This window comes from Silurus meridionalis, chromosome 1 (assembly GCF_014805685.1).
Source record: "Silurus meridionalis isolate SWU-2019-XX chromosome 1, ASM1480568v1, whole genome shotgun sequence".
NCBI classification, from domain to species: Eukaryota; Metazoa; Chordata; class Actinopteri; order Siluriformes; family Siluridae; genus Silurus; species Silurus meridionalis.
Window position 1 is genome coordinate 27,923,297 of NC_060884.1, and position 24,096 is coordinate 27,947,392.

Genomic DNA, 24,096 nt, shown 5'->3' on the forward strand with positions numbered 1-24,096 from the left:
GCTTGGTGATGTCTAATTAGCACGAACATACAGTTTAACATCAGTTCAACAACACGCAGAACATTTTGATGATAATTAATGATGGAAGAAACTACTGACTCTAAATTGCAACAACACCTGTGGCCTTATTTTATTTATTTATTTTTTTTTACAGTTTTTTCCCCAGAACTCGCGAGGGTTACATTCTAAGAGTTAAAAAAATCTGTGAATTTTGGACGCACCCCCGCAGCCCATATGGTACCTTAGTGAATTCATCTAGACATTATGTCACTTTAATACAATAATGTGTTTAGTGTGAGTAATGTGTGTTAGTGGAAACATAGTTTAAAATGTTATTCCTAATATTCCTGAACATTTGGGCCCGCTGCAGATTTTTAAGATCCGTGAATTTTCCGGGTCGCGATTTCGAACTGCGATTTATTGAAGGTATTATTATTGACTGTAGCTGAAAAGAAGCTTTTGGGTTAATGATAATTTTAATCTATATAAGTCAGTGTTCGACTTATTAATATCATTCTATTAATAGATTGGTGCACTAAGAGTAAACTGATGTTAAACTGTATGTTCGTGCTAATTAGACACCACCAGGTGGCAAATGAGTTGAAAACAGAGCGTGTGCTCTACAATGATTGGTTGCTTGCTGCGTGTTTGACCAGTTAAGTTTTTTATCCACTCGTAATTAAAAACGTAACGACTGATTTCACACAATAAATTTAAAAGAAAACGGATGGAAAAACTTGATTAAGTTGATTTTAAACAATGAAATACACTAGTGGTTAGTTAATTGGCTGGTTCAATTCCATTTAATTCATTTTTATTTGTAGATGGACATTGTCTCAAAGCAGCTTTACACAGAACAAATGAATAAAAATGAGTGTAAGTTTGTCCCTAATGAGTGAGCCGGTGGTGACTGTGGCAAGGTGTTGTTCTCTCAACTTGTTTAACCAAACGTCAAAATTATCAGAGTCTTTTCACATATACTGAGTTGATTAAGATAAGAATCTTGTGACACAAATGATAATAAAAACATTATAGCCATAATAAATCATAGTAGTTTGAATACTTAAGTACATCTAAAGGCCAATACTTTTGTACTTGTACTCAAGTGGATGTTTAAAGGGAGCACTTTTACTTTTATTGGAGTCATATTTTTGAGTGTATCTCTATGCAAATGATTATAATGGTCCTGTTAATATGCAAATTAGACTGGATACTTTTATGCATTATTATTATGCAAACTTTATCAGTATATCTCCTGTTGGTAAGTAAGTTGGCATCACAATTTTGTTAGCTGTCTGAGTTTAATATTTTCAGATATTAATTGCAATATGAAGGTACACAGGGCTGAAAACTGAGACTCTAATGTGAAGGAATGAAATTTCATTTAAATCATCAATTTTAGGAGTTTAAAACAGGTGTTTAAATCAATATTTCAATCTGAATGTAAATTATATAATGGTCTTCATAGAGTTACAGGCTGCATAGCACAACACAGGAGTAATTTTTTTTTTGCTTATTACAGTCGAATTTGCTGAATTAATTTAATGCGTTGTCTGCTAACTAGCTATCTAACTAAACGTAACCAGGTTAGCGTTTAAATTAATGGCTTATGGCAGATGCTCTTATCCAGAGTGACGTACAACTGAGGAAGTCAGAGCTAAGGGCCTCGCTCAAGGGCCCATCGGTGGCAGGTTGATGGTGCTGGAATTTGAGCTAATAACCTTTCGAGCATCTTAACCACTGAGCCTTCACTTCTCCTTTTATTTGCTCATCACTAGCTGATACGAGTTGCCCCTGATGTACATGTATATATAATTATATTTAACTGGGTTCTGAGCCACCAGTTACACATAAAATATAATTTTAATAGTCAGCAGAGTTGTTGAAACAGAAGGACCGCCATATGGCCTTTTTTCTTTTTTTTTTCTTTCTTTTTTTTTTTAAGTGTAACACTGACACCTAGTGGTTGTAAAATGTATCAACATTTTACACAAAGACGATAAATAATGCATTTTGTATTCTTTCATCTTCTCTACTTCTTTTTATTCTCCTTCTTTTTCTTGTCTTATTATTATTGTCAATTAATTTGCGTAAAATGACATCTGTGCTACAAAAAGTAGGCTTGTTTTCAAGGTGACTATTGGGTGGGTGGCATTCTTTTGGTACACCCTCCTCAAAACCCAGTTTATCCTTCAGAATTAGCTTCCTTTTTATTTATAATGATATCATTCGATTTTTAAGGCTGAATGCACAATGAGCATCATTCTGACGTTTTTAAACCCACCTATTAAACAATTCAAGAGCAGTTTGAAAGCAGGTGAGAACCTAGCCAGCAAGAGCCAGTTCTGCTCTTCAGGACTGCTTTGAATGCACTGTATGGGACATGTTAAGGGAGGCTGCAACCAAATGCGATTTCACCCACACATCATCAGTGACCAGCTACATCAGCAAATGCATTGATGTCTTGACCATCTCCAAGATCATCACATACGCCCCAGCCAGAAGCCGTGGAGGTGCGTGCCCTACTAAAGTCTGGAGACTCTGCCTTCATAGCAGGGGACAAGACGGCCTTTAGAACAGCAAGGGCCAAACTGTCGAGAGTCATCTCACACACATGCCAAGAGAATCCAATTTGCGTGCACTGTTTGCACTATATGTAGCTAGGACTTACTTTAGTCCTTAGCTGGATGTTGTGAGATGTAGATCTTTTTTTTTTGTAGCACCAGGGTTCTGGAGAAACATCTTATTTCACTGTGTACTGCGTCAGTTATATATGGTTGAAATGACAATTAAAGGTTCCTTGACTCTTGACTTTTTGTGCAAAAGTCATTCAAGGTCACGTTTCTCCCCCTTTATCGTGAAAAACTGTACCAAAAAAAAAAACATGAATGTTGCAAATACCCATGTTGCCGTGTTCTAAACTATAAACACTAGTGTTTAATTTAGAACATTCATCTGATGCACACTGTTTACTCCGTTAAATCAAGACGTAAATAACGACAGAGAAATAATTTAGAACTTTATTTTTTAAAAATAGCCACACATGAAATGTAAGAAAAAAGGAAAAGTGAGAAAAAATAGAAAACAATTTAGTAGGCTTTCATTTCATAGCACAATGGTCAAATATACCACTTACAACCATTAAAAAAAAAAAGAAAAAAAATTTAAGATCCTTTGGACGTCATGAAATCGGTGTATAAACTTTAGAAAACAGTGTAAGGCTGAAAGGACGGTGTAATAGTGTTTACACAGATACAGAAATAAATAGTCAATATTCAGTCTCACTTTTCCCCTTGAAGCATGTGCTCTACCAGAACCGTATACAAAATATAAATAGCTATCAAATACAAAAATAAGCACAAATTTTCTTACAAAGACCTTTTTTTTTTTGGAATAATATGAAAAAGGAAGTTCCCCAATTAACTGTTCATGTGGAAAAAGATCAATACGGAGTCGAATATCTTGTAGTGGAATGCGTCATGTTTTGGGTGATGGCGTTTTTGCTTGTTGACTGTAATTAAAAAACAAACAAACACTATTATGTAAGAAGAATAAAAGGAATCAGGTATGAAATATCTGTAACACCACTGGCCACTAATATCACTGACGAGAAATTTCCTATCTGTCTAGATTAGCATGATAAATATGAAAGCTCCTCTGGTATATTAAATCCTGTACCTACAGAGTAAACAATCGATACAAAGACAGCTTGCGTGAAACTTTGGGTTGCTTAATGCATCTTGCTTTGGAGTATGAATTCGATTAGAACAGCATCCGAGAGCATCTTCAAATAAATCCCTGAAATGCAGCTAAAATTCATCTGGAACGTCTGCGTGGTCAGTGAACGTGTTAAACTGCTGCTGCCGTGAGAAACTCCATCTCGGTCTTCGGCTTCTTCACCACTCGCTCCTCGTCGTCCTCGTCCTCCCTCGGGCGTCTAACGGCGTCCGTGTTTGAGCTGCTGCACTTAGGATCGGGGCTGGAAGGAACCTGTGTGTCTGATGGGCTTCGATCTGAGCCACATGAAGACGTCGGCTTGACAGATCGAGAATCTGCACCTGTAGTATGGATGCAAAACAAACCGATGAGTTAAAACTGTAATGAATGGATATTCGGTGACAACCAGATGAGGTTGGGGTTCGCTTTAGAGTCTGGTTCTTCTCAAGGTTTCTTCCTCATGAAATCTCAGGGAGTTTTTACTTACTTACAATTTTATATATCAATTTTATACAATTTTAAAATTAATTCAATTGGATCATACATCAGAAAGAAAGCGAGAGGTTTTCTCAGTGTTTTTTTTCCTCTTACACTGCACCAATTTGGCAACACTACAAATATTTTATTAATGAAAAAAACTTTAATAAACTTTTAATAAAAACCTAATGTGTTTCCTAACATTCCCTTCCCAGCCTGTCTTTTCCTCTCTCCAAAAAAAGATTTTTTTAATACCTGCTCGTTACATTTGAACAGTAAAAAATCCTCAGTCCTGAACACTTTCCAGTGGGAGAAATCTTGTTGAACATTACAAAGCCCAGATGTTATAAAATGTCAATGTAAAATAACAGTTCCCTTCCGAAAGACGCCACTAAATCAGCGATTATACATTTTCTTTGTTCAGCTAGAAAGTATTATATATATATATATATATATATATATATATATATATATATATATATATATATATATATATATATATATATATAAAAAAGAAGACCATCAGCCTAACCATTGTGAGTTGTGCTGCTGGGTTCATTATCTGATTGCTGTCTGCTACAGTTGGACGTTCCTGTAGGAGCAGTGGCTGCTTGCCTGGCCTCGGTGTTCTTCATCTCAGGCAACATCTGCTCTGTGGAGACCCTAAACACACACACACACACACACACACACACACACACACATTAGCAATTGTATAAACCATCTGTATGTGTTATCAATTTTAAAAAATACATACTAGCGAAAGAAAAAAATAAATAAATATTGTGTTTATATGTTTCTTACAATTAGATGAGTTCCAGTTTGCTTTATTATAATGGAGCTGACAGTTGAACACTACTGTACTTCTAATGTGTAAAACATATACTTCTATACCTTAAAACTTATCAAATAAAATGACTGCATACGGAAAGAAATGGAAAAGCGATCTTATGCAGAAACAGAGGAGATTAAAGTTCTTTCAATGAAAAAGAAGTATATAAAATCGTTTGAAGTCATTTTAATTGTTGAACAAAAAATATATATAATTGTATTTCAAAACCCAAAATCGAGAAAAATACTGCAGCCTGAGAATAATTCGTTTATATCATATTAGTCTTTTACAGTTTACTTATATTTATTATTCATTTGTATTTATTGACTAATCGCTATATTAGTAAAAGGTATTTTTTGTTTACATAATACAGAAGGGTGACTCACGTGACACTAGAGTGAAGATCAGGTTTTCTCCTCCACAATTTAAAATGCTGTAATACAGAAATGATATTAATGATATTAATGACATTATTATACCAAATACAGCAAACAGACCTGGAAATTACATTTTTTTTATACATTTTAAATATCATAATACTTACTATACTGAGCATCAAGCAGTAAAACAAACCATTTTTTAATATGTGATCAAATAAAACATTTTCAGTGTATCGTCTTGTACCAATCAAGTTGATCCAGTAATGGTGCTGTGAGAGTGGCAGCCTGATGCCTTTTTTTAATAACAGTATCATATGCGTATGTAATTATTCACTGTTATTATATTTTATGCACACGTTCACTGACAATTTGCACATTTCCTTTTATTCTTTTTGAATTGACAGTTTGCACTCCATGTAACATCTGCAATATTGTATTATTTATATAAATTACAATTATTTGTTCAAACAGTAAAAAAAAAATAATAATAATAATTGTAAATTAAATAATAATTGTAATTTATATAAATAATACAATATTGCAGATGTTACATGGAGTGCAAACTGTCAATTCAAAAAGAATAAAAGGAAATGTGCAAATTGTCAGTGAACGTGTGCGTAAAATACACTGTTGTGTTTTTCTACAGAATTTGTCCATTTGGTTGTTTTTTATATGTTAGAAGATAAAATCCCAAAGCCGCTTTAACATATTTTGGCATACAATATTCTATCACCTTCTATGATTTATTACTTGTTGAAACATGCCAGCCCATTGCAGGGTATCATTCACACACACTAGGGACTATTTAGACTTCCTAACGGCATGTTTCTGGAAGTTAGGATGAAACCAGAGAACCACCCATGAAACAGTAACCTGAGCTCAGGATTGAACCCGGGAACCCTGAAGCTGTGAAGTGTCAGCGCCACCCACTGTGCCAACATGCAGCTCTGAATTTGCATTAATGTTCGTCAGCGGTATAATGCCTTTGCATATTCACCTTATCGGCTTGCATGGAGTTAAAATCGTTCTCATATACTCCATCCCATTCTTCAAATTCACGTCTTTCCTCCTCGGTCCAGGCTGGCAGCTCATCTGAAGTGAAATGGAGTTGTTCTTAAAAGCACATGAGCAATGTTAGTACTTTCACTGACATAACAAGCGATGTGGAAACAGACCCTCTAATACAGCTGTCCAGATTAACGTCTTTAACTCGGAACTATATCACTTCCGCACGTGAAATTAAAAACAAATCAGATGCTTACCTTTTACAGACTTGGGATTAAACTTCAGCCGTTTTAAAGCTTCTTCTTTATTATAATTGCATTTTATCAACTCGTACAGAGCCTGTAAAGCATAAACAATGGTTTCAGTAACAGAGCATCCGGACTAACAACTTCTTTATATAACATCTGATGTTCATAATGTCACCTCCTCGTTGTCTTTGATTGGAGGAATCTCTGGGACAGCGTTCTCTTCAGTCTGCTCTCCGACCCGCTTGGAAGCTTCAGATAAGAATTCAACCACTTCATTTTCTGGCAGCAGCTCTGGATTCCATAGAAGCTGATCCTCATTCTCGTATACTAGCATTGTAAAAAGTGTGATAGGAAAGTTTTGTGGTCGACAAGTATGCAGCAAAGAAATTGTCATAGCATAGCAACTTCCTGACTATTAAGCGCACCCAAATATAAGCCGCACCCACTGAAATTGACAAAGATTTTTATTTTGAACATAAATACGCGGCACCCGTCTATAAGCCGCAGGTGTCTACACTGAAGCTAATGAACTTTACACAGGCTTTAACGAAAGACAGTGTGTGTTACACGACTTGTATCTAAACAGAAGCCTACCAAGAAAGTCATTGTTCACTGTCTTCCTCCTTCCTTTTACAACTATTTCTCTCGGGAGTTTTTCTTTTGGCATCGTCGTGCGTTTAAAAATCACCATCGGTGAAGCTTTTCTCCCGATGCCGTGCAGCTCAGAACACAGGTGAAGTGTGTTTTTTCATGCCCGGTTGTTTTCAGCGTGACGAATGATTCACATTTCCTGTAGACAGTGCGAGTGAGCGGCAGGTCAAACGTCAGAGGAACCTCATCCATATTTATGATGTGGTGCGGGCCGATTCAGAGGGAGCGCATCTGATTTAATATAAAGAGTTTCATTGGTTCACCTGAACCCATTCTGCAATTTCATTGGTCTAATGTTATGGGGCTCAGTTTTTTGGCGGCTTGAAGTTTGTGAAACCGAGAAAAACCCAGGAAAAATCCATAAATTAGCCGCTTCATTGTTTAAGCCACGGGGATCAAAGAGTGGGGAAAAAAGTAGCGGCTTACAGTCCGGAAAATACGGTAGATGCATTTTCCCAGAAGAGTGGAGGGAATTATAAAAGCACATTGGGACTAAATGTAGAATGCAATGCTCCAAAATCACATACTGTACTTATGACCAGGTGACCCAATACTTTTGGAAATATAGAGCATATTTTATTAATAGCAAAAAATAAATTGTTGGAAGAGCATGATGTCCTGCCCTTACATTTGAGTTAAATACTAATTAATTAATTAGTATTAAATTAAATGATTAGATAATAGATAAATCATAATAATAGTAAAATCTCAGTCATTGTATTGTCACTCTATAAGATTAATAAACATGTATTACAGCCATGTAATAACTTCTAATAAATCTCAAAATGAATGTCAGGATGTCCGCCTTTCCTTTTTAAGATGAATGTTAACATGAGAAATATTATTGTCCATATTCAAGATGAAATTCTTTAAATAGTAATATTAAACGGTTTAGCTTCCTACTTCTCTCTTACCTTTTTCATTGTCTTTATATTTGCACAGCTCAATCGGAGTCTCAGCCTGGTACATTGGACCAACCTTCACTTCCTGTTTACCCCAAAAATAATCATATTTCATTTGCATGATTAATACTCGAATATTCAGTTGTACGTTTAGGAAGTTTAAACCTTTCACCTTCTTCCACTCTTCAGATGGAATATAATCTTCATCCTCAGATTCGTCAGCATCACCTATTAATCACAAATGAACCAAAAAATCTGTGTAGTGTCAAGTGTTCAATTCAGAGACGTCAAATGTGAACAATAAATACCATCAAAGTAGCTGGATGGTTCAGAGCAGAGAAGCTGAGCAGTGCTGGGTGTCCTGCTTTGGCCAGGAGACGCCTCGCTGGACGATCTCCCGTTCTCGTTTTTCTCCTTAAACAAGCACACAGAAGAGTGTGGTGACAATTTTCACATGGAGTCAAAATGCTTCGTTTAAATTCTGTTTTCTTTTCTTTCTTTTTCTTTTTTTATTAACCTTCTTTGTCTTAATGTTTACAGGGGCACTGCTGCTCTGGACATTCTCTGAAGCATCCTGTTCTTCAGGTCCTTCATCCTCTGAATCTGCCGGTTCTGCCACACCATACCCATACATTTTTAACAGTTCATGAAGGGGCATTTCTCCTTCCTGAGACAAACAAGGTACATACAGGAGGAAGGTAAATACACAAATCAGAATGATGTCATTTAAATAGCAGAATGACTTCTCACAGTCCTCAAAAGGGGCAAAAAGTGGTTATTGAAATATCTTTTGAAATATATGAGTGGTTTAATAGTATGACGTGGATCCCACTGTTCTAACAGCAGTCTAGTTTATAAAAATCTTAAATAATCCCTTAACCCTGGTCTTTCTTAAAGCATTACAGAAGTTCCACACTTCAATGTTCACAGTCATACTTCCTGCTCAGAAATGCAAAAGCGGTCAAACACAAAAAAGGTCCACATCACACCTATTAAAAACTGTAACTTACTCGAGTGAGGTCGTCTATCTCATTGCTGAAGTTAGTCTCTCCTTGCAGCTTCTCCTCCTCTTCCATCGTCTGCTCATCATCGAAGTCATGGACCAGCATGTCTGCAGTGGGCTCGAAATCCCTGTCCTCATTCTGCACATCTAAAACATATTCGCCAAAACACGAACTGCTTTTGAACTATATTCAATATAAAATATCTAATGGTATTATAAATATGTTATCTTATAACTACCTGGCTATTATAAGGTCATTTCAACAGAAGTGGCTTCAGTCATCAAGAGCTTTTAAATCTTAATAAAGGCATATCAAATAATTTGCCTGATTAGTGTAAATAATATGGATTGTAGAATGTTACCTTTGGTACTCGCTCCACTTATAGAGAGCTGAAAAAGAAGAAACCCCAAAAACTGTTATTTCACAGCAGCACTGTAACTATAACATCTAGCAGGGTGGAAATACGTTTTTTGTCCATACGGTGGCAGTATTGCACACCAACCCTCCAACTTGTTGTTGTTGTTAATTGTAGTAGTAGAATTAATGCTTTACATCTCCAGTGGTAAATAGCTAAGGTGAAGCTAAAGGTCTTGTCATACATATATATATTTACATGTGAGTACAAGACAAAAGTATTTTTCCTTTATGGCAAGTATCATTAGGAAGTCAATAAACACAATGTTTGATTACAAGCATAAACAAATCACCTACTGCATATTTATTAGTAATGCTAAATATGTTATATATAACTGTCTGCTTTGGGTATGATGATCAGATGTCCACTAACATTTAGTCCATATAGTGTAGGAGTGTAGAGCGTACAAATCCAGCAGTAGCAGTAGTAATATTTTATATCTCCTGAAGTAAAGGTCTTGTCATGTATATATTTAAAAAAAAAACTATTATTCTGTAATTAGGCTGTGAGCTACAAAAAGCAAACCATGATAGACATCTAAGTATGTGTACAATTATTATTGTTGTTACTATTATTACCATTGATATAAGTACAAAACAAATGTCCTTGAGTGTAGTGAGGAATAAAAAATATTATGTCTTATAAGATAAATAAATAAATCACCTTATTATTATTATTGGCAGTAATGGTAGTAGGAATAATGCTTTATCTCTTGAGGGTTAATACCTGCCACAAAGGTGTGTTTGTATATAAATATATACAGAAAATAAACAAATAACTATTCTGTAATACCTGTGAAAGGAAACCAGGATGTGCCAGGATGACATTTAAGCATGTGGGAATTAAAAATAATTATAAGTTAAATTAGTTTTCCTTTATGACAAGTGTAGTAAGAAATAAATCCTGTTGTTTATTGCATTAATAAATAAATAACCCACTGCATACTTAATAAACATCCTGTATGATGATTGTCTGCTTTAGGTTTGGTCACGTGGTTCACTAGATTTCTGTCTGTGTATTGTTCATTCATCAAAAGCAAAACCGACCTAAGAGCCGAAATAGCTCAGTTGGGAGAGCGTTAGACTGAAGATCTAAAGGTCCCTGGTTCGATCCCGGGTTTCGGCAGGTCAAGGTGGAATTTTATCTATTAAAATTAACATTTAACAACATAAAATATATTGTTGAACGCACTCTTTTCTAGTTTTATAAATGATAAATAATTTTATAACATGATTCTGACATCATGGTGTCAACACAGATGAAGCACGTTTAGCTTTCAGATAAACCGCTTATTGAAATAAGATCAGACTGCTGGCTAATCATAATTGGGTTGGGGAAATGAATCCTTATTGTGCAACCATTTGGGATTAGATATTTATAAAAAAAAAAAAAAATCCGATGCGAGTGTGAACGCACCTGGAGTATATACACGAGTCTGATACGAATATATGATACGGATTGACATGCAGAAATCTACAAAGTAATTTTAGTTTCTCTTCTAACAAGTACAGTTTATTTTTTTTCTTATCCGTGTTACGTTTCTATTATTATATTATATATATTTATATATAAACATAATGGCTACAGTCCCAACACTAAAACTAGCGGCTAACACTACAGATATCCGAACACATACATCCTAATGCTCCTGATTTGAGTTTTTAAAACCAATATTTACAACTAAATTCACTAAGAAAATAAATACGGATTAAATCACACATCCAGCGCAACAGGTTTGATATAATCTTCTGTATTTCACAGAGTTAGCAGGCTAACCCGAGCAGAGCCTCTTTCAGTATTAGCGGGATTTTTTTTTTAAACTGAGAAGTGCGCACTAAACACAAAAGCTAGTACACTAGAGTAATTAGTACGCACCGGTATTAGAGCTCTACTCCAGCCTACTACGCAGTACACTAGTGCTCATGGGCTCTCCTACGCGCTCTCCGGCTAACAGGAGGGGGAAAGTTTGCTAGGAGAGCTAACACACGGAGTAGCGCTGGCCTTACGAGTGAAAGTGGGTTCACTCCGAGAAAAGCCAGCAAACGCAGAAAGGGGGTTTTGTTGCTCCGAAGCACCGGGAAACGTCGATTCTGCAGCCCCGGGGTGTTTATTATATAAGTGTTTATTGATGAGCGTGATTTTCTCTCTTACCTCTGCCATTATTGATTACAGTGGGAACCTGGGAAGGCGGCAACAAGCCTCAGCAAGTAGCACGGGCAGCGCGCGCACGCGGAAGTGCTTGTTTTTCCGTTCAACATAAAAGTCCCTTCTGACAAAATAAAGTCAATAACAAATTGTTATTATTATTAGTAGTAGTAGTAGTCGTCGTCGTTTCTGTGGAAGGATGTTTTTGTAATAGGTATTGTGGTTGTTGTAGTTTTTGCTGTGTTATTTTTTGTTGTAGTAGTTTATGTTTTTTGTAGTAGTTACTGTAGTTGTAGTTATAAGTGGTGAAGTTGTTACTGTAGTTGTATTATAAGTGGTGTAGTTGTTACTGTAGTTGTAGAAAGTATTGTTTTTGTAGTAGTTGTTGTAATAGGTGTTGTATTTGTAGAAGTTGTTTTTTTAGTAGTTGTTGTAGTAATTGTAGTAGTCTAAACTAAAAAAGTAATTGTAACAGTAGGAATATTGCTGCATATCACCAGTTGTATTATATTTAAACAAAAACAATTATTCTAAAACAAGGCTGATTTACAAAGGGAATCCCGGATGAAAATATGTGTAAAAAATTTATTATTAATAATAGAAAATACACGTTTCTTTTAAATAGGAGTACAATACATTATTTTTCCTTGATGAAACATGAAGGTGAGATGGCCTCAGGATAATCTGAATATTAACAAAACATTGAGCATAATGTCACATTAAAATATTGGAACTCAATGAAAAAAATTACACTCAAAATAACACCAGTCATCTATCTCTAGGACGGACTGTACCCTGGATGCAGTTGAGCCGGCACTGATCCCAAGAACGCAGGGAATGAGGCAGGAGTAAACCTGGCACAGGACGCCCTCATTCACATCACAAAGCTTTTCAACATATTCAATCCAACTACAGGCAGGCAAATAGACCAAATAACCCCCAAAAAACCTCATGCTCATACCCTGAATATGGACTTATGGCAGACAATGGACAATTATTGGGTCTAAAATGAACAAGCAACATGGGATGTAGATAATCAGGACTAAAATTACCAGTTGTTGGATTTGGCAAAACTACTCACCAGTTATAGTCTTACATAAAACGATCTGATCTCAAAATAACAGGGCATATTGGACCTGAAATTATCAGACCATAAATGAGCATGTAACACTGTAAAAGGGAGGGTGAAAAGCATTTGCAAAATTAGTTTTAGGATATTTGTTACTTTAGTAAAAACAACAGAAAATCTAGAAGAAAAAATGTATCCAACCAACGGAAAAAGTGAGGTATTTTAATAACACATTCAAGCCCGTTTTTGCATTGCTACAGTCACTGAGCTCTTTGTTCATATAAACAAAATACAAAAAAACAAGAAAACAAACAAAATGTACCTAATGAAAAAAATACAATGGGTAAATACAAGCTGTGTCCATGTCTCAATGTTTTCAGTGTTCTGTGAGGCTCTTGGAAAAAATATCCATAACCAAAAAGGAACACATTAATAACTAAGACCTCTAACTGTAACATACTTCAGCTGGAAAACTGAGCATTCATTGAGGAAAGAAAAATTCAACTTTGTAATAAATGCTTTAATGTCTATGTGTCTTATATGCAGGCAAAAAAAAATATACAGACTGGATACAGCCAAATTACAGAGGATTCCAGATGTATGACATCTAGATAGCACTGACTGAACTTCTCATTTTGACTTGGTCAAAAAGTACCATTGATATTAACACTGACATATGTAGGACATACATCGTTTCATTTTCTTTTCTTTTTTCTATCATCATATAAATGCAAGTTTTCACTAACCTACAGTAGAAGTTTCCTCATTGCTCATTTTGACCAAAAAAAAAAGTACCTGTGACCTGTTTAAAGTGCATTGTTCACTTTAGAAGAAAGTTTGCACAGTGAAAACAAAAAACAAAACAAAAAGGTACTACATGATTCTAGCAGGTGGAACGTCTACAAAGACATTTAATACTGAAGAAAAAAAAAACCTTATCAAAAGCCTTCTACTAACATAAAACACTAAGATAAAATATCAAGAGCATGGCACATTCAAAACAAAAATGGCATAATGCTGCCATAAATGACAAGTCATATTGTTTAGTTTAATAAGAAAATATAAAAATTCAAGTTGAGCATACAAAAGAAAAATACAGTCTAGATCTCCCATAAACATACATAAAAAAAAATGAAGAAACTAACTCTGGGAGGTACAGCTGGAGGATAAATGAGAAACATGACCAAAGTTTTGTTTTAATCTTTTGCAATCACATCATACCAAACTTGGCAGCTTGACGTGTCTTTTCTTGTTCGTTGGCGATGTTTGTACGTCGGTCTTGACGTGTTTTGCTCTTCACATTCTGGGTCGCTCGAAGTTACAACACTAAATGATCCGGTTTCTTCAAAGCCTTGAGCTGAAGTGCTGCTCATACAGCCACTTTCCCTTTCACCTCCAGCTTGTTGATGCTCTCGCCCTGCTTGTTGCTCTGTTCCTCTGTAAACGTTATGTACGAGTACACCAGACTACCAGCAATACTGAGGAAACACACACACACACACACACACACACACACAGTTAGTACACTGGCACAGTTAAACACATTCAATCGGGTCAAAATAAAGCGTCAATAAATGTTATGTACCTGATGTTCAGACCTATGAAGTTAGTCCAGGAGAAAATATAATCCCCTCCAAACACCATTCCAATATAAGTCACTAATATATTCTGTGAAAAAATAAGAAAAGCGATGAGTAGCAAATTACAAAATCTACCATGTCGCCCAATTATATGGAAATAAGCGTACTTTCAGGCAGCCAACTATGGTAGTCGTTAATGCGGAGTTGTACTGAGTGCAGAGCACCGTGGAGTACATCAATATAAACCTAAAAAACACAATCACAAAAACATTAACCACCATCCATACAGAGTAAACCTGCATGCTGATGTTTCAATCATTGTTTATATATACTCATCTTACCCCATTATGCAAGACATGACAAACTGTCCAACAAAGAGTGTATCTGACCAGCCATCATACTCCAGGGCCTGGAGAGAACAGAGGGAAAAAAAGAGTACATTTCATACATTGTATTTTTACAAACTTCTGCAGTTGTAATCCAAATATCAAAACAGGTAACAACAGCCCATATGTAAGGGAAATGATAAGGATGTATATGTTGCAACAAAAATGTGGTAAGAATATGACAAAGGTAGCTTTTAATAAGATAAAAAATATAAAGCCAAGAAATTAAAAAGAGAGTTCTTTAGAACTAATTTGCACTTTTGAGTCTGGGCACCAAAACCCCCCAGTAAGAGCAAATATTTCACAACATCACATTAAAATAATTAAACGTTGACGTAATGCGAAGACGAACAATCTTGCTATTGCGCCATAAGCAAATCTGATAAAAAATACCGAACGGCATGTCGATGCTTGGTTGAGATGAAACTGACTATTCATGTAAAAAAATAATAAAGGGGGTTTGTGATTAACAGCTCAACAAATTATTAAAACGAACGATTATAAACTTAAGATTTACAGTGTAACTTGTATTTATTCTTTTGCTTCAAATAAGGCAAATAATCAACACCTACCACGGATTCTCACATCATCCTTAAGTAAAATTAGACACACAAACACTGACAAATGCCTTAATGAACATAAAAAGCCCAAACATATCGGCAGCTGAGTTAAATGTATCCAAACATTTTCTATAATATGATGTCGAGCATTTTCTTCTTATTTTTATTTATTTTACCGAAAATTATTTGATTCCTTTCAAGAGTATGTGCTTAAAATGAGAACAATAGAATAAGAAGCTTGAAATTAGGCATGGTGTTTAGAAAAGTAGAATCCTTTGATAAAATATTTGGTTCATTGTGATTTTTATTTTAGGAACTACTACATAAATAGAACTAGATTCAAGATCATTTTGCTCAACGTCATTTTTTTGCAGGGTGAGGCTTAAAATTATATCTTAATATTCAGTATGTAAACATTAATGAGTAAGTAAACATCATTTAAGCAAGTAAATATTAATGAGCTCGATAAGGTTGTAATTCGAATTTTTCAAAAAAAAAAAAAAGTATGTGAATTTACAATATGCTGTCAAATTTCCATCAACGTCTTGTATTCCTTTGTTAAAATTACAGCTTATTAAAACCAAAGTTGATGGTTTCTAAACTTTAAATACTTTAAATAAGAAAATCTTAATATAATGATTACTCGATTTTTTTTTTTTAAATAAACAGTATATTACAAAATACCTTGCTTTCATTTCAAATCTCTATGACCCAATATATTCACACTGTTTATCCAAATGGGAATAATGGAAGCTTTGTGCATGAGGAGCTCGTGCTCCCCTGAGGGAAAGCATGCTGAATAAACTGAGGCCTTGCTGTGAACACACAGTGCTGCATTAAATGAGCCATTCATGAAGCACTCCTCATGAGTTCTTCAGGTCCTGAAATGGAACCGCTAGTCGTGAAAAGTTAAGCAGAACAAAATGTCTCATCAGTGGAGTTTTTGGCCTTTGTGCATTTTTCTAGGAACGTCTCGTAATGTTTGAGTAAAACAATCCTAAAGGAAATGTTTGACCGTATGTGTAAAACTAAAGCGGCTTTGAAAAATAAAGCTCTGAGCAGGAGAGCAGATGGCCTGACTAAAGCTGCCAGATAGCCCTGTTGATGAGAGATGGATGTCCATCACCCAGTCATTTCAGGTTATTATGAAAGTCCTATATGAGAATAGTTTCTTTTGACCTTTAAACCGTTTATATCAACACGCCTCAATGTTCGCTCTATATCACGGCATGCTTACCTTGTCCATGTCTCCAGTGACATGTGCCAAAAGGAGTGTAGGCAGGATCATAAATAAAGCGTTGTAATAAAGTAGACCATACTTTCCCAGCTCCTGAGAAGAGGGAGACAGGGAAACAGACACAGTTATTTATGGCACATTCCAGGACACAGATGTCATGAATGCATTTCTTACATCCCTGTCTCTTTTTCTGACACTCCCCAACTATAAATACGTGGTGCAGGACATCTGACTGATCGAGTTTTCTACTGAAACAGGAAATCAGCTTATTCTTTAAGCTGTCACAACTTTACACAACTGCTTTATGCTCAAATAAATGGAAGCAAAGTTTCGAGCCAGACAGTCAGCCAATCAGAATCAAGTATTTAGACTACAAATGTCATGTATATGTAACCCTGGAAAATTGTTTATTCAGAATTTGTAACTAAATGCAAAACAGTTCTACATAAAGAGAAAAGTAGTTATTTTAGATTGTAAATTTTATGTTACCCATGACACAAGAATTATAGCTTTAGCTTTTTTTTTCTTCAGTTTTTCTGTATAGTCCTGCAATCAAGTAGTCAACACTGTTCCTCCAGGGCGTTCACAACATCTCACCTTAGAGTCCAGCTTCTGTTTCACAAAGGCTCCATTAGCAGCAGTTAAAACGTCATTCATTAAGATGAACACATAGCCATGTAGGTCAAAGGACAGATCGGCGCTGGACAAAACAGAAGTGGGGAAACACGGGATCATTAATTAAAGCTCACAGCCACAGTTGATGTTTTCAGAGCATTAAAATGGCCTTGCCAAACAGAACTAAATCTCTGAAAGCATCTGAGGTGCATTATCGTCCAGCGATTCGAGAGCACTTTCAGTACTATGGTCTACTAAAGAGTGCAAATGTATTCTGCTGAATCACTGAAATGTATAGGGCCAATAAAACTCAAGCGTTCTAACAACAATATAACTTCAACATCGCTACACTCGCCTACAATTATTTCTAGAAATTATTAAACGAATATCAACATGCCTGAAACCCAGTGTAGTACAAAACCAAAAAAAGCTTTTGAATAAACTACAAAGAATTGGGACACCTGACTTTTCCTGCCAGGAAAAGTGTGGCTCTTCTCCAAACTGTTACCACACATTTGGACCCAAACCAAACCTGTTCCAGCAAGACAATGCAAAACTCCATGAAAATATGCTTCACATGGGTTAAAGCTGCTATAAAGCTCTGATCTCAACCCTATTGAGACGTTTGGGAAGAATCAGAACTCTGGACTGCACCCCAGGACTCCTCACCTCACCTACACCAGTCACACAATACATGTACTGTATAGTTATAGAAGGTCATGAGTTTATATCCCAGCACCAGCAAGCTACCACTGCTGGGCTCTTGAGCAAGGCCCCTACCCCTCACCTGCTCGGTTGTAAGAATGAGATGGGTGTCTGGCAAATGTCAATAATGTAAATATAAACTTCAACTGAAAGATTGTTACCTTGCAGCCACAAAAGCGCCAAAAATCATTGTGAATACAGTGAGCTGAACTGGCCAAGAGAAGGTCTTTCTTAAAAAACAACAATAACATGATCGTCAACATCTCATGTATGTATATGTTCATGACATCTTTATTGAAACGGTACTGCCGTTACTCATTGTGCTTATTCACTTACTTTAACAAGAGTCCCTCAGCAAGCATTGTGAAGAGAATGGAAAACCTCCTCAACACTGTAAACATTGGCAGACTGAAGATGGAGAAAAGAAATGTAATCATTAATTAAATGCTACACTACACAACATTGTTTAACAGTGTCCAAAAACTGATGCAATACAAATTGTATTGCTCATTCAGATATACTTCAGATATACTGCTTCAGCCCAGATCAGAAATATTGCTTTAAAAGGGACAATATTTGGGTTTGTACGTCTTAAATGACACACGTGTGCACAAGTCAATAGGCTCGGATGACTTGCAGCAAAAATGTCGTATTTCAGTCAAATCTAAAAGCTGAAGCTTTCATTCTGAAGACAATGCAGATCTTATCTAACACCACAATGGAATGTTCCTATAATATGATATGAAGAGCTTTTAAAAAAAATAAAAATAAAAAATAAAAAAATAAATAATAATACTTTAGCCTTTTTGTTCCGAACAGCCCAGTTACTTGATTGCCTACATATAGAAGAGGTAGAGGGAAGGTCTGAAACAGAAAAAAACAAAACTGTTTTGTTAATTTAATAATACAGAATTACAGCATTAGCAGAGAAGTTCAGGGTCTGGGGGGGAACAAAAAATGTATTGTTCCAGTATCATGGTTGTATGGTGAATGAAATCAGATGATCATATAATTTATTACATTTTCAACTATTAACAATCAACTCACTCTTTTTTTAATTTTTTTTTAACCAATCAGGTTCCCTACTTTAGTGGATTTCATCTTTTTGTTTACTTTTTTACTTTACTGGGCTACTTTCTAGATTTACTGAGTAGATATACAGTTGTGTTCAAAATTATTCAACCCCCACTGAAATTGATTGTTTTGGTCGGTTTGACATTGATTATGATCATTCAGTCATCCTGCTTACAATTAAATCAAAGAGGCACGTGTAGGTCAGACAAATATAACATAACATTTATAATGAAATAACCACAAATGTCTTTTCTGAGCTCACATCATTATCAGTTTTATTCAACCCCCAAGTGACATTCAATCTTAGTACTTAGTACAACATCCTTTTACAGTTATAACAGCTTTTAAACGTGAAGCATAGCTTGACACAAGTGTCTTGCAGCGATCTACGGGTATCTTCGCCCATTCATCATGGGCAAAAGCCTCCAGTTCAGTCACATTCTTAGGCTTGCACTGCAACTGCTTTCTTTAAGTCCCACCAGAGGTTCTCAATCGGATTTAAGTCTGGTGACTGCGATGGCCACTTCAAAATAATCTGCAACCATGCTCTAGTGGACTTGGAGGTATGCTTGGGATCATTGTCCTGTTGAAAGGTCCAACGTCTTCCAAGCCTCAGGTTTGTGACGGACTGCATCACATTGTCATCCAATATCTCCTGGTACTGAAGAGAATTCATGGTACCTTGCACACGCTGAAGCTTCCCAGTACCTGCAGAAGCAAAACAGCCCCAAAGCATGATTGACCCCCCGCCATGCTTCACAGTAGGCAAGGTGTTCTTTTCTTCATAGGCCTTGTTCTTCCTCCTCCAAACATAGCGTTGATCCATGGGCCCAAACAGTTCTAATTTTGTTTCATCAGTCCACAGAACACTATCCCAAAACTTCTGTGGTTTGTCCACATGACTTTTGGCATACTGCAGTCGACTCTTCTTATTCTTTGGGGACAGCAAGGTGCGCCTGGGAGTTCTGGCATGGAGGCCTTCATTACGCAGGGTGCGCCGTATTGTCTGAGCAGAAACTTCAGTACCCACATCTGACAAATCTTTTCTCAGTTCCTCAGCAGTCACACGGGACTTTTCTCCACTCTACGCTTCAGGTAGCGCACAGCAGTCAAGTCAGCATCTTCTTTCTGCCACGACCAGGTAGCGTTTCAACAGTGCCCTTTGCCTTGAATTTGCGAATGATGCTTCCTATGGTGTCTCTTGGTATGTTTAACATCTTTGCAATCTTCTTATAGCCATTGCCCTTCCTGTGAAGAGTAATCACCTGTTCTCTTGTCTTCCTGGACCATTCTCTTGACCTCACCATGTTTGTAACCACACCAGTAAATGTCTAGAAGGAGCTGAGTATCACAGTCATTTTAAAGCTGCCTAATTGGTGCTTATTAGGCTTTATTGCTGCTCCCTGATATCCACAGGTGTTTTTAATACCTGATTGAAAACACTTCATTGAACCTCTGTTCTTCAGAGTGGTAGTCTTTAAGGGGTTGAATAATTATGTCAATGAAGAATTCACAAAAGAAACATTTACTACTGTATTACAAAACTAATTGATGTCATTTTAGTTGCATATGGTTCTTTAAGAAGTCCTTGTAGGATTTCATTCTGAATACAATTACAAATGTACACTAAATTCCCTAAAACCATTTACAGCATTGGGGGTTGAATAATTTTAAACACAACTGTATAAGCAGCATTTACTCTCTACTCGACTGCATTTATGATTCAGTACATGTACTTTTTACTCCACTATATTTTAATTGACAATGACTCTGAGACTTGAACCAAATCAGTCAGCTCTAATTATTTCATTTTATACAAAATTTTCTTCTACTTTGTGACATAATACTGTCCCGCCTTGCGGTGGAACCTCGATACTCGCGACTTTGACACTCGATAGATTGCGACTATTCATTTTGAATCGGACTAACAGTGAAAAATCTGATAGTTGGTACTAATAAATTACACAAAAATGTTTGTAAAACTATTTCATTATTGTATTATTCATTTAACGTAGTAAATGAAACATTTCTGACAAGTTATTCACAATTTTTGTTGAGTTTACACTACAGTACATGTACAATTCACTTTGAAAATGGAACCATCAAAAGAATTGTTTTACCGACTTGTTTGAAGTTTTGCTTCATTCTGACATGTTGAAAAGGCCGTTGTGTTGATGTTGGTTAATGCAGTGTTGAAGTGTACACCTTGATTAGTATTTTAGGAAATAAAACCTTACAAAAGCAACCATTTTTGGCTTTTCATTAACACGTGTCTAGGTGTTGAGGATTAGAGGATTAGCTAGATCTTATTTGCCATACTACTAAACTCAACCCACCAATGTTCCTCACGAACACTTGGTCTTTTTCTTTCAGATTATAACAACAAGATGATAAAAACAAATAAAGGAAGCATAGAAAAGGCTTCATACTGACAGCTGATGAGGTCTATCAAGCCTTTCAACAAGCTCATAAATAAAACCCCAATTGTGATAGCAGAGAAAGATCTACACTATTCAATGATTTGCTATTAAGATCATTAAACACCTGTCATTTTGACTTTTATTTGCCTATTATTATGATTGACTTGCTATTAAATGGAATGACTGATCTCAAGAACAGTGACTCAGATATGTAATAAATACATGGGAACAAGTGCATGCTGTGTACGCCAAAAATACAACCCCGAGCGGCCAATATGAAGCATTTATTCATTTTGTAATAAAATTCTACAAAGCAAATTTTTTCCTCATTGGTTTTCACATGGTTAAACGATTTCCTCCGTTAGCTACAATGCTGGTAAACTACCGGGTGCACTCAGATATAGGCTACGCACCAGATCTAAAGACTCCTCAGCAGCAGCATGCTTATGATCTTGTAGATCGGTGCAACTACTCTCAAACCCAACATGACGCTGAACTTCACTAATGGAATGGTACATGGGGAAAAGACACTTCTGTTGTTTGTTTTTTTGGATGCAAGTCTGACAATTGCGCTTTATGTTATCCCTCTAAAACAGTGTGTGTTATGTGTGCTCACCTTGCTGAGGATATTGAACTCCCACCCGGGGTAGGTGATCACCCGCAGAGCCTTTCCGGACCACAGCACCAGCACTGTGGCCAACATCTGTCATTAATAGAGTAACACTGAGGATGTTTCACTACACAACACCAACAACAGGGGAAAAGTGATACGACAGGAAACGAGTCTTACCTGCCCGATTCCGAGACATATCGATGAAGGAAACCTGTAAATGATCAATATTTTATACAATAAAAAGGTAGAACACATTCCAACTGCACTATTTGAATCTTAGAAACTTTAAATGCAGACTAGTAAATTATAGTAATAAAAGGAATATTTTGTGTCACAAAGAAAAAAGGAAGGTGTCCTAGTGATGTTAGAAATCTGTGGTCAGACATGTTACAGAACCCCCCGGGGGGCACAAAGGGTCAAGGGCCCCAACGTGGCAGCTTGGCGATACCGGGGCTTAAAACCTCAACCTTCTGATCAGTAACCCAGAGCTTTAACTACTGAGCTACAACTTCCCTACAACACTTTGCATAATAGAAAAATAGTCTCAGGGAGCAACTGCTAAGGATCATGAAGAATCCACCACAGTTCTTCACTAGAAGTTTTTTAGAACTTCATGTTTACATCATGTAGTATTTACGGAGACAATTCGTTCGATCCACAAACCTTCTGTTATTTTTCGTTTGCACTAAATGATGCACATGTACACTGGTGGTGGAGGTGGTAGCTTAGTGTTTAAGGCATTGGACTCAGGATCAGAAGGTCACAAGTTCGTATCTCAGCACCACCAAGCTTTTGTTATTTAGCACCATGGTCCTGGAGCAATGCCGTTTCGTTTGACTGTGTATTCACTGTGTATGGACCGAATGACGGTATAAGCCGACTTGAAATAGGAAGTCGCAACTCATAGCCGTGTTTACACACATGCCTTGAAGGAAGATTTCTTCCAATTGTGAGGAAACGGGTTTTTGCAAACAAGTTTGAGTTTCATCCACCATTTCTCCAAGTTTGGTCCTGGAGAAAGCTCCTGGCCTAAGTGTAGTTTAGTGTTTTCCCTGGTTCCAACACACCAAAGTTACCTATTCTGGGATTAAAGTGGACTTAAAAACCTCACACAGCTCCTGCAGATCAGTTCATCTCCACAACCAAGACCTGTAATCCATGGATTTGTACTTCTGCAGTGATTTTTTTTTCTCGCTTAAATGGAGCATGAATGGAGCTTTTGTGAATGAGAAACGTCACACTTCATTCCAAAGTTTTGTTGCCCCCCACGACTGCCACGATGCCAAGTTGCTGCCACTCTGGTACTTTGTTGCCAATTATACAGAAGTTACACGTTTCCACGTCCCAATTCCGCTACATTGTATCTTCTACAAATAGTGTGTTATACAGTATCGCTATAATATTAAGTGCACTATAAAGTGGATTGAACCTGAAAGTTCTCCACACTTCATCTCGAGGTAAAATGTCCGTCTCCTTACCTGTAGTTGGTCAGAACGCTTTTGTTGATCACAACTATGAGGAACGAGCTGACGCCGTAAAAAGCCGCAGCGAGCAGCTTGATTAACAGCGTCAGGGTTTCATCCGCCATCCCGAAGTGACTCTTTCTGTCTGTCTGTCTCTCTCTATGTGTCTGTCTGTCTCTCTCTATGTCTTAACCCCCTCCTCTCATCCCGTTACTCGGCGCGCCGCTCCTTTTTTCTCTCCGCGCTGACGTTTCGACACTTCCGCCATGTTTGCCCCCCGTCACACACACACACCCTGAGCCACGTACCACGTGACGGGCAATCAGGAAACCGTGTCGCCCAAACAGTACACACAGGGCTTGTGCTGCACCATTAATAGTGCACTTAGACAGGAAGTCGGAAAGACATCGGCCGCTTGCGAAATAAAAAAAAATAATACTCGTTAAAAAAAAGATACTCTGAAAAGTAAACTCTGTCGCCACCTAGCGGAGAATGCAATATCAGGATACATATTTAATTAAAATTCAATTCAGTTAATTTATAAGTTTATATAAGTATAAATAAGTATAAGTTTAGTGCCTATAAGTTTATCCCTAAT

General features: G+C 36.6%; 2 protein-coding genes, 1 long non-coding RNA gene and 1 other non-coding gene across 7 annotated transcripts; 2 read left to right on the plus strand and 2 right to left on the minus strand.

Annotated features, from left to right (window-relative positions):
• Positions 1 to 3,006: 3,006 nt before the first annotated feature.
• mier1a (mesoderm induction early response 1a, transcriptional regulator) lies at positions 3,007 to 11,890 on the minus strand. 3 transcript variants are annotated; one of them, XM_046848685.1, is made up of 13 exons: positions 11,783 to 11,890; positions 9,578 to 9,605; positions 9,223 to 9,362; positions 8,730 to 8,879; positions 8,521 to 8,626; positions 8,385 to 8,440; positions 8,225 to 8,297; positions 6,835 to 6,986; positions 6,669 to 6,750; positions 6,404 to 6,498; positions 5,413 to 5,459; positions 4,727 to 4,857; positions 3,007 to 4,058 (listed from the first exon to the last, which is right to left on the minus strand). In XM_046848685.1, the coding sequence occupies exons 1-13, from the start codon at positions 11,789 to 11,791 to the stop codon at positions 3,850 to 3,852; spliced, it is 1,278 nt and encodes a 425-aa protein (XP_046704641.1). In that variant the 5' UTR covers positions 11,792 to 11,890; the 3' UTR covers positions 3,007 to 3,849. The 3 variants fall into 3 exon arrangements, with proteins under 3 accessions (XP_046704641.1, XP_046704633.1, XP_046704652.1); XM_046848677.1 differs by having other exon boundaries at positions 6,404 to 6,519; XM_046848696.1 differs by lacking the exon at positions 11,783 to 11,890 and adding an exon at positions 11,507 to 11,663 and having other exon boundaries at positions 6,404 to 6,519.
• trnaf-gaa lies at positions 10,684 to 10,756 on the plus strand. Its single transcript has one exon. It is a non-coding gene; the product is annotated as a tRNA-Phe (tRNA).
• LOC124385581 lies at positions 11,622 to 13,198 on the plus strand. The gene is made up of 2 exons (XR_006925777.1): positions 11,622 to 11,734; positions 12,402 to 13,198. It is a non-coding gene; the product is annotated as an uncharacterized LOC124385581 (long non-coding RNA).
• Positions 13,054 to 23,875, minus strand: slc35d1a (solute carrier family 35 member D1a). Of its 2 annotated transcripts, XM_046848718.1 has the most exons (13): positions 23,713 to 23,781; positions 23,514 to 23,665; positions 22,213 to 22,246; positions 22,039 to 22,125; positions 18,725 to 18,792; positions 18,265 to 18,336; positions 18,090 to 18,158; positions 17,206 to 17,308; positions 16,609 to 16,701; positions 14,767 to 14,834; positions 14,593 to 14,671; positions 14,431 to 14,513; positions 13,054 to 14,323 (listed from the first exon to the last, which is right to left on the minus strand). In XM_046848718.1, the coding sequence occupies exons 1-13, from the start codon at positions 23,764 to 23,766 to the stop codon at positions 14,215 to 14,217; spliced, it is 1,071 nt and encodes a 356-aa protein (XP_046704674.1). In that variant the 5' UTR covers positions 23,767 to 23,781; the 3' UTR covers positions 13,054 to 14,214. The 2 variants fall into 2 exon arrangements, with proteins under 2 accessions (XP_046704674.1, XP_046704665.1); XM_046848709.1 differs by having other exon boundaries at positions 23,514 to 23,875.
• Between the last annotated feature and the right edge of the window lie 221 nt (positions 23,876 to 24,096).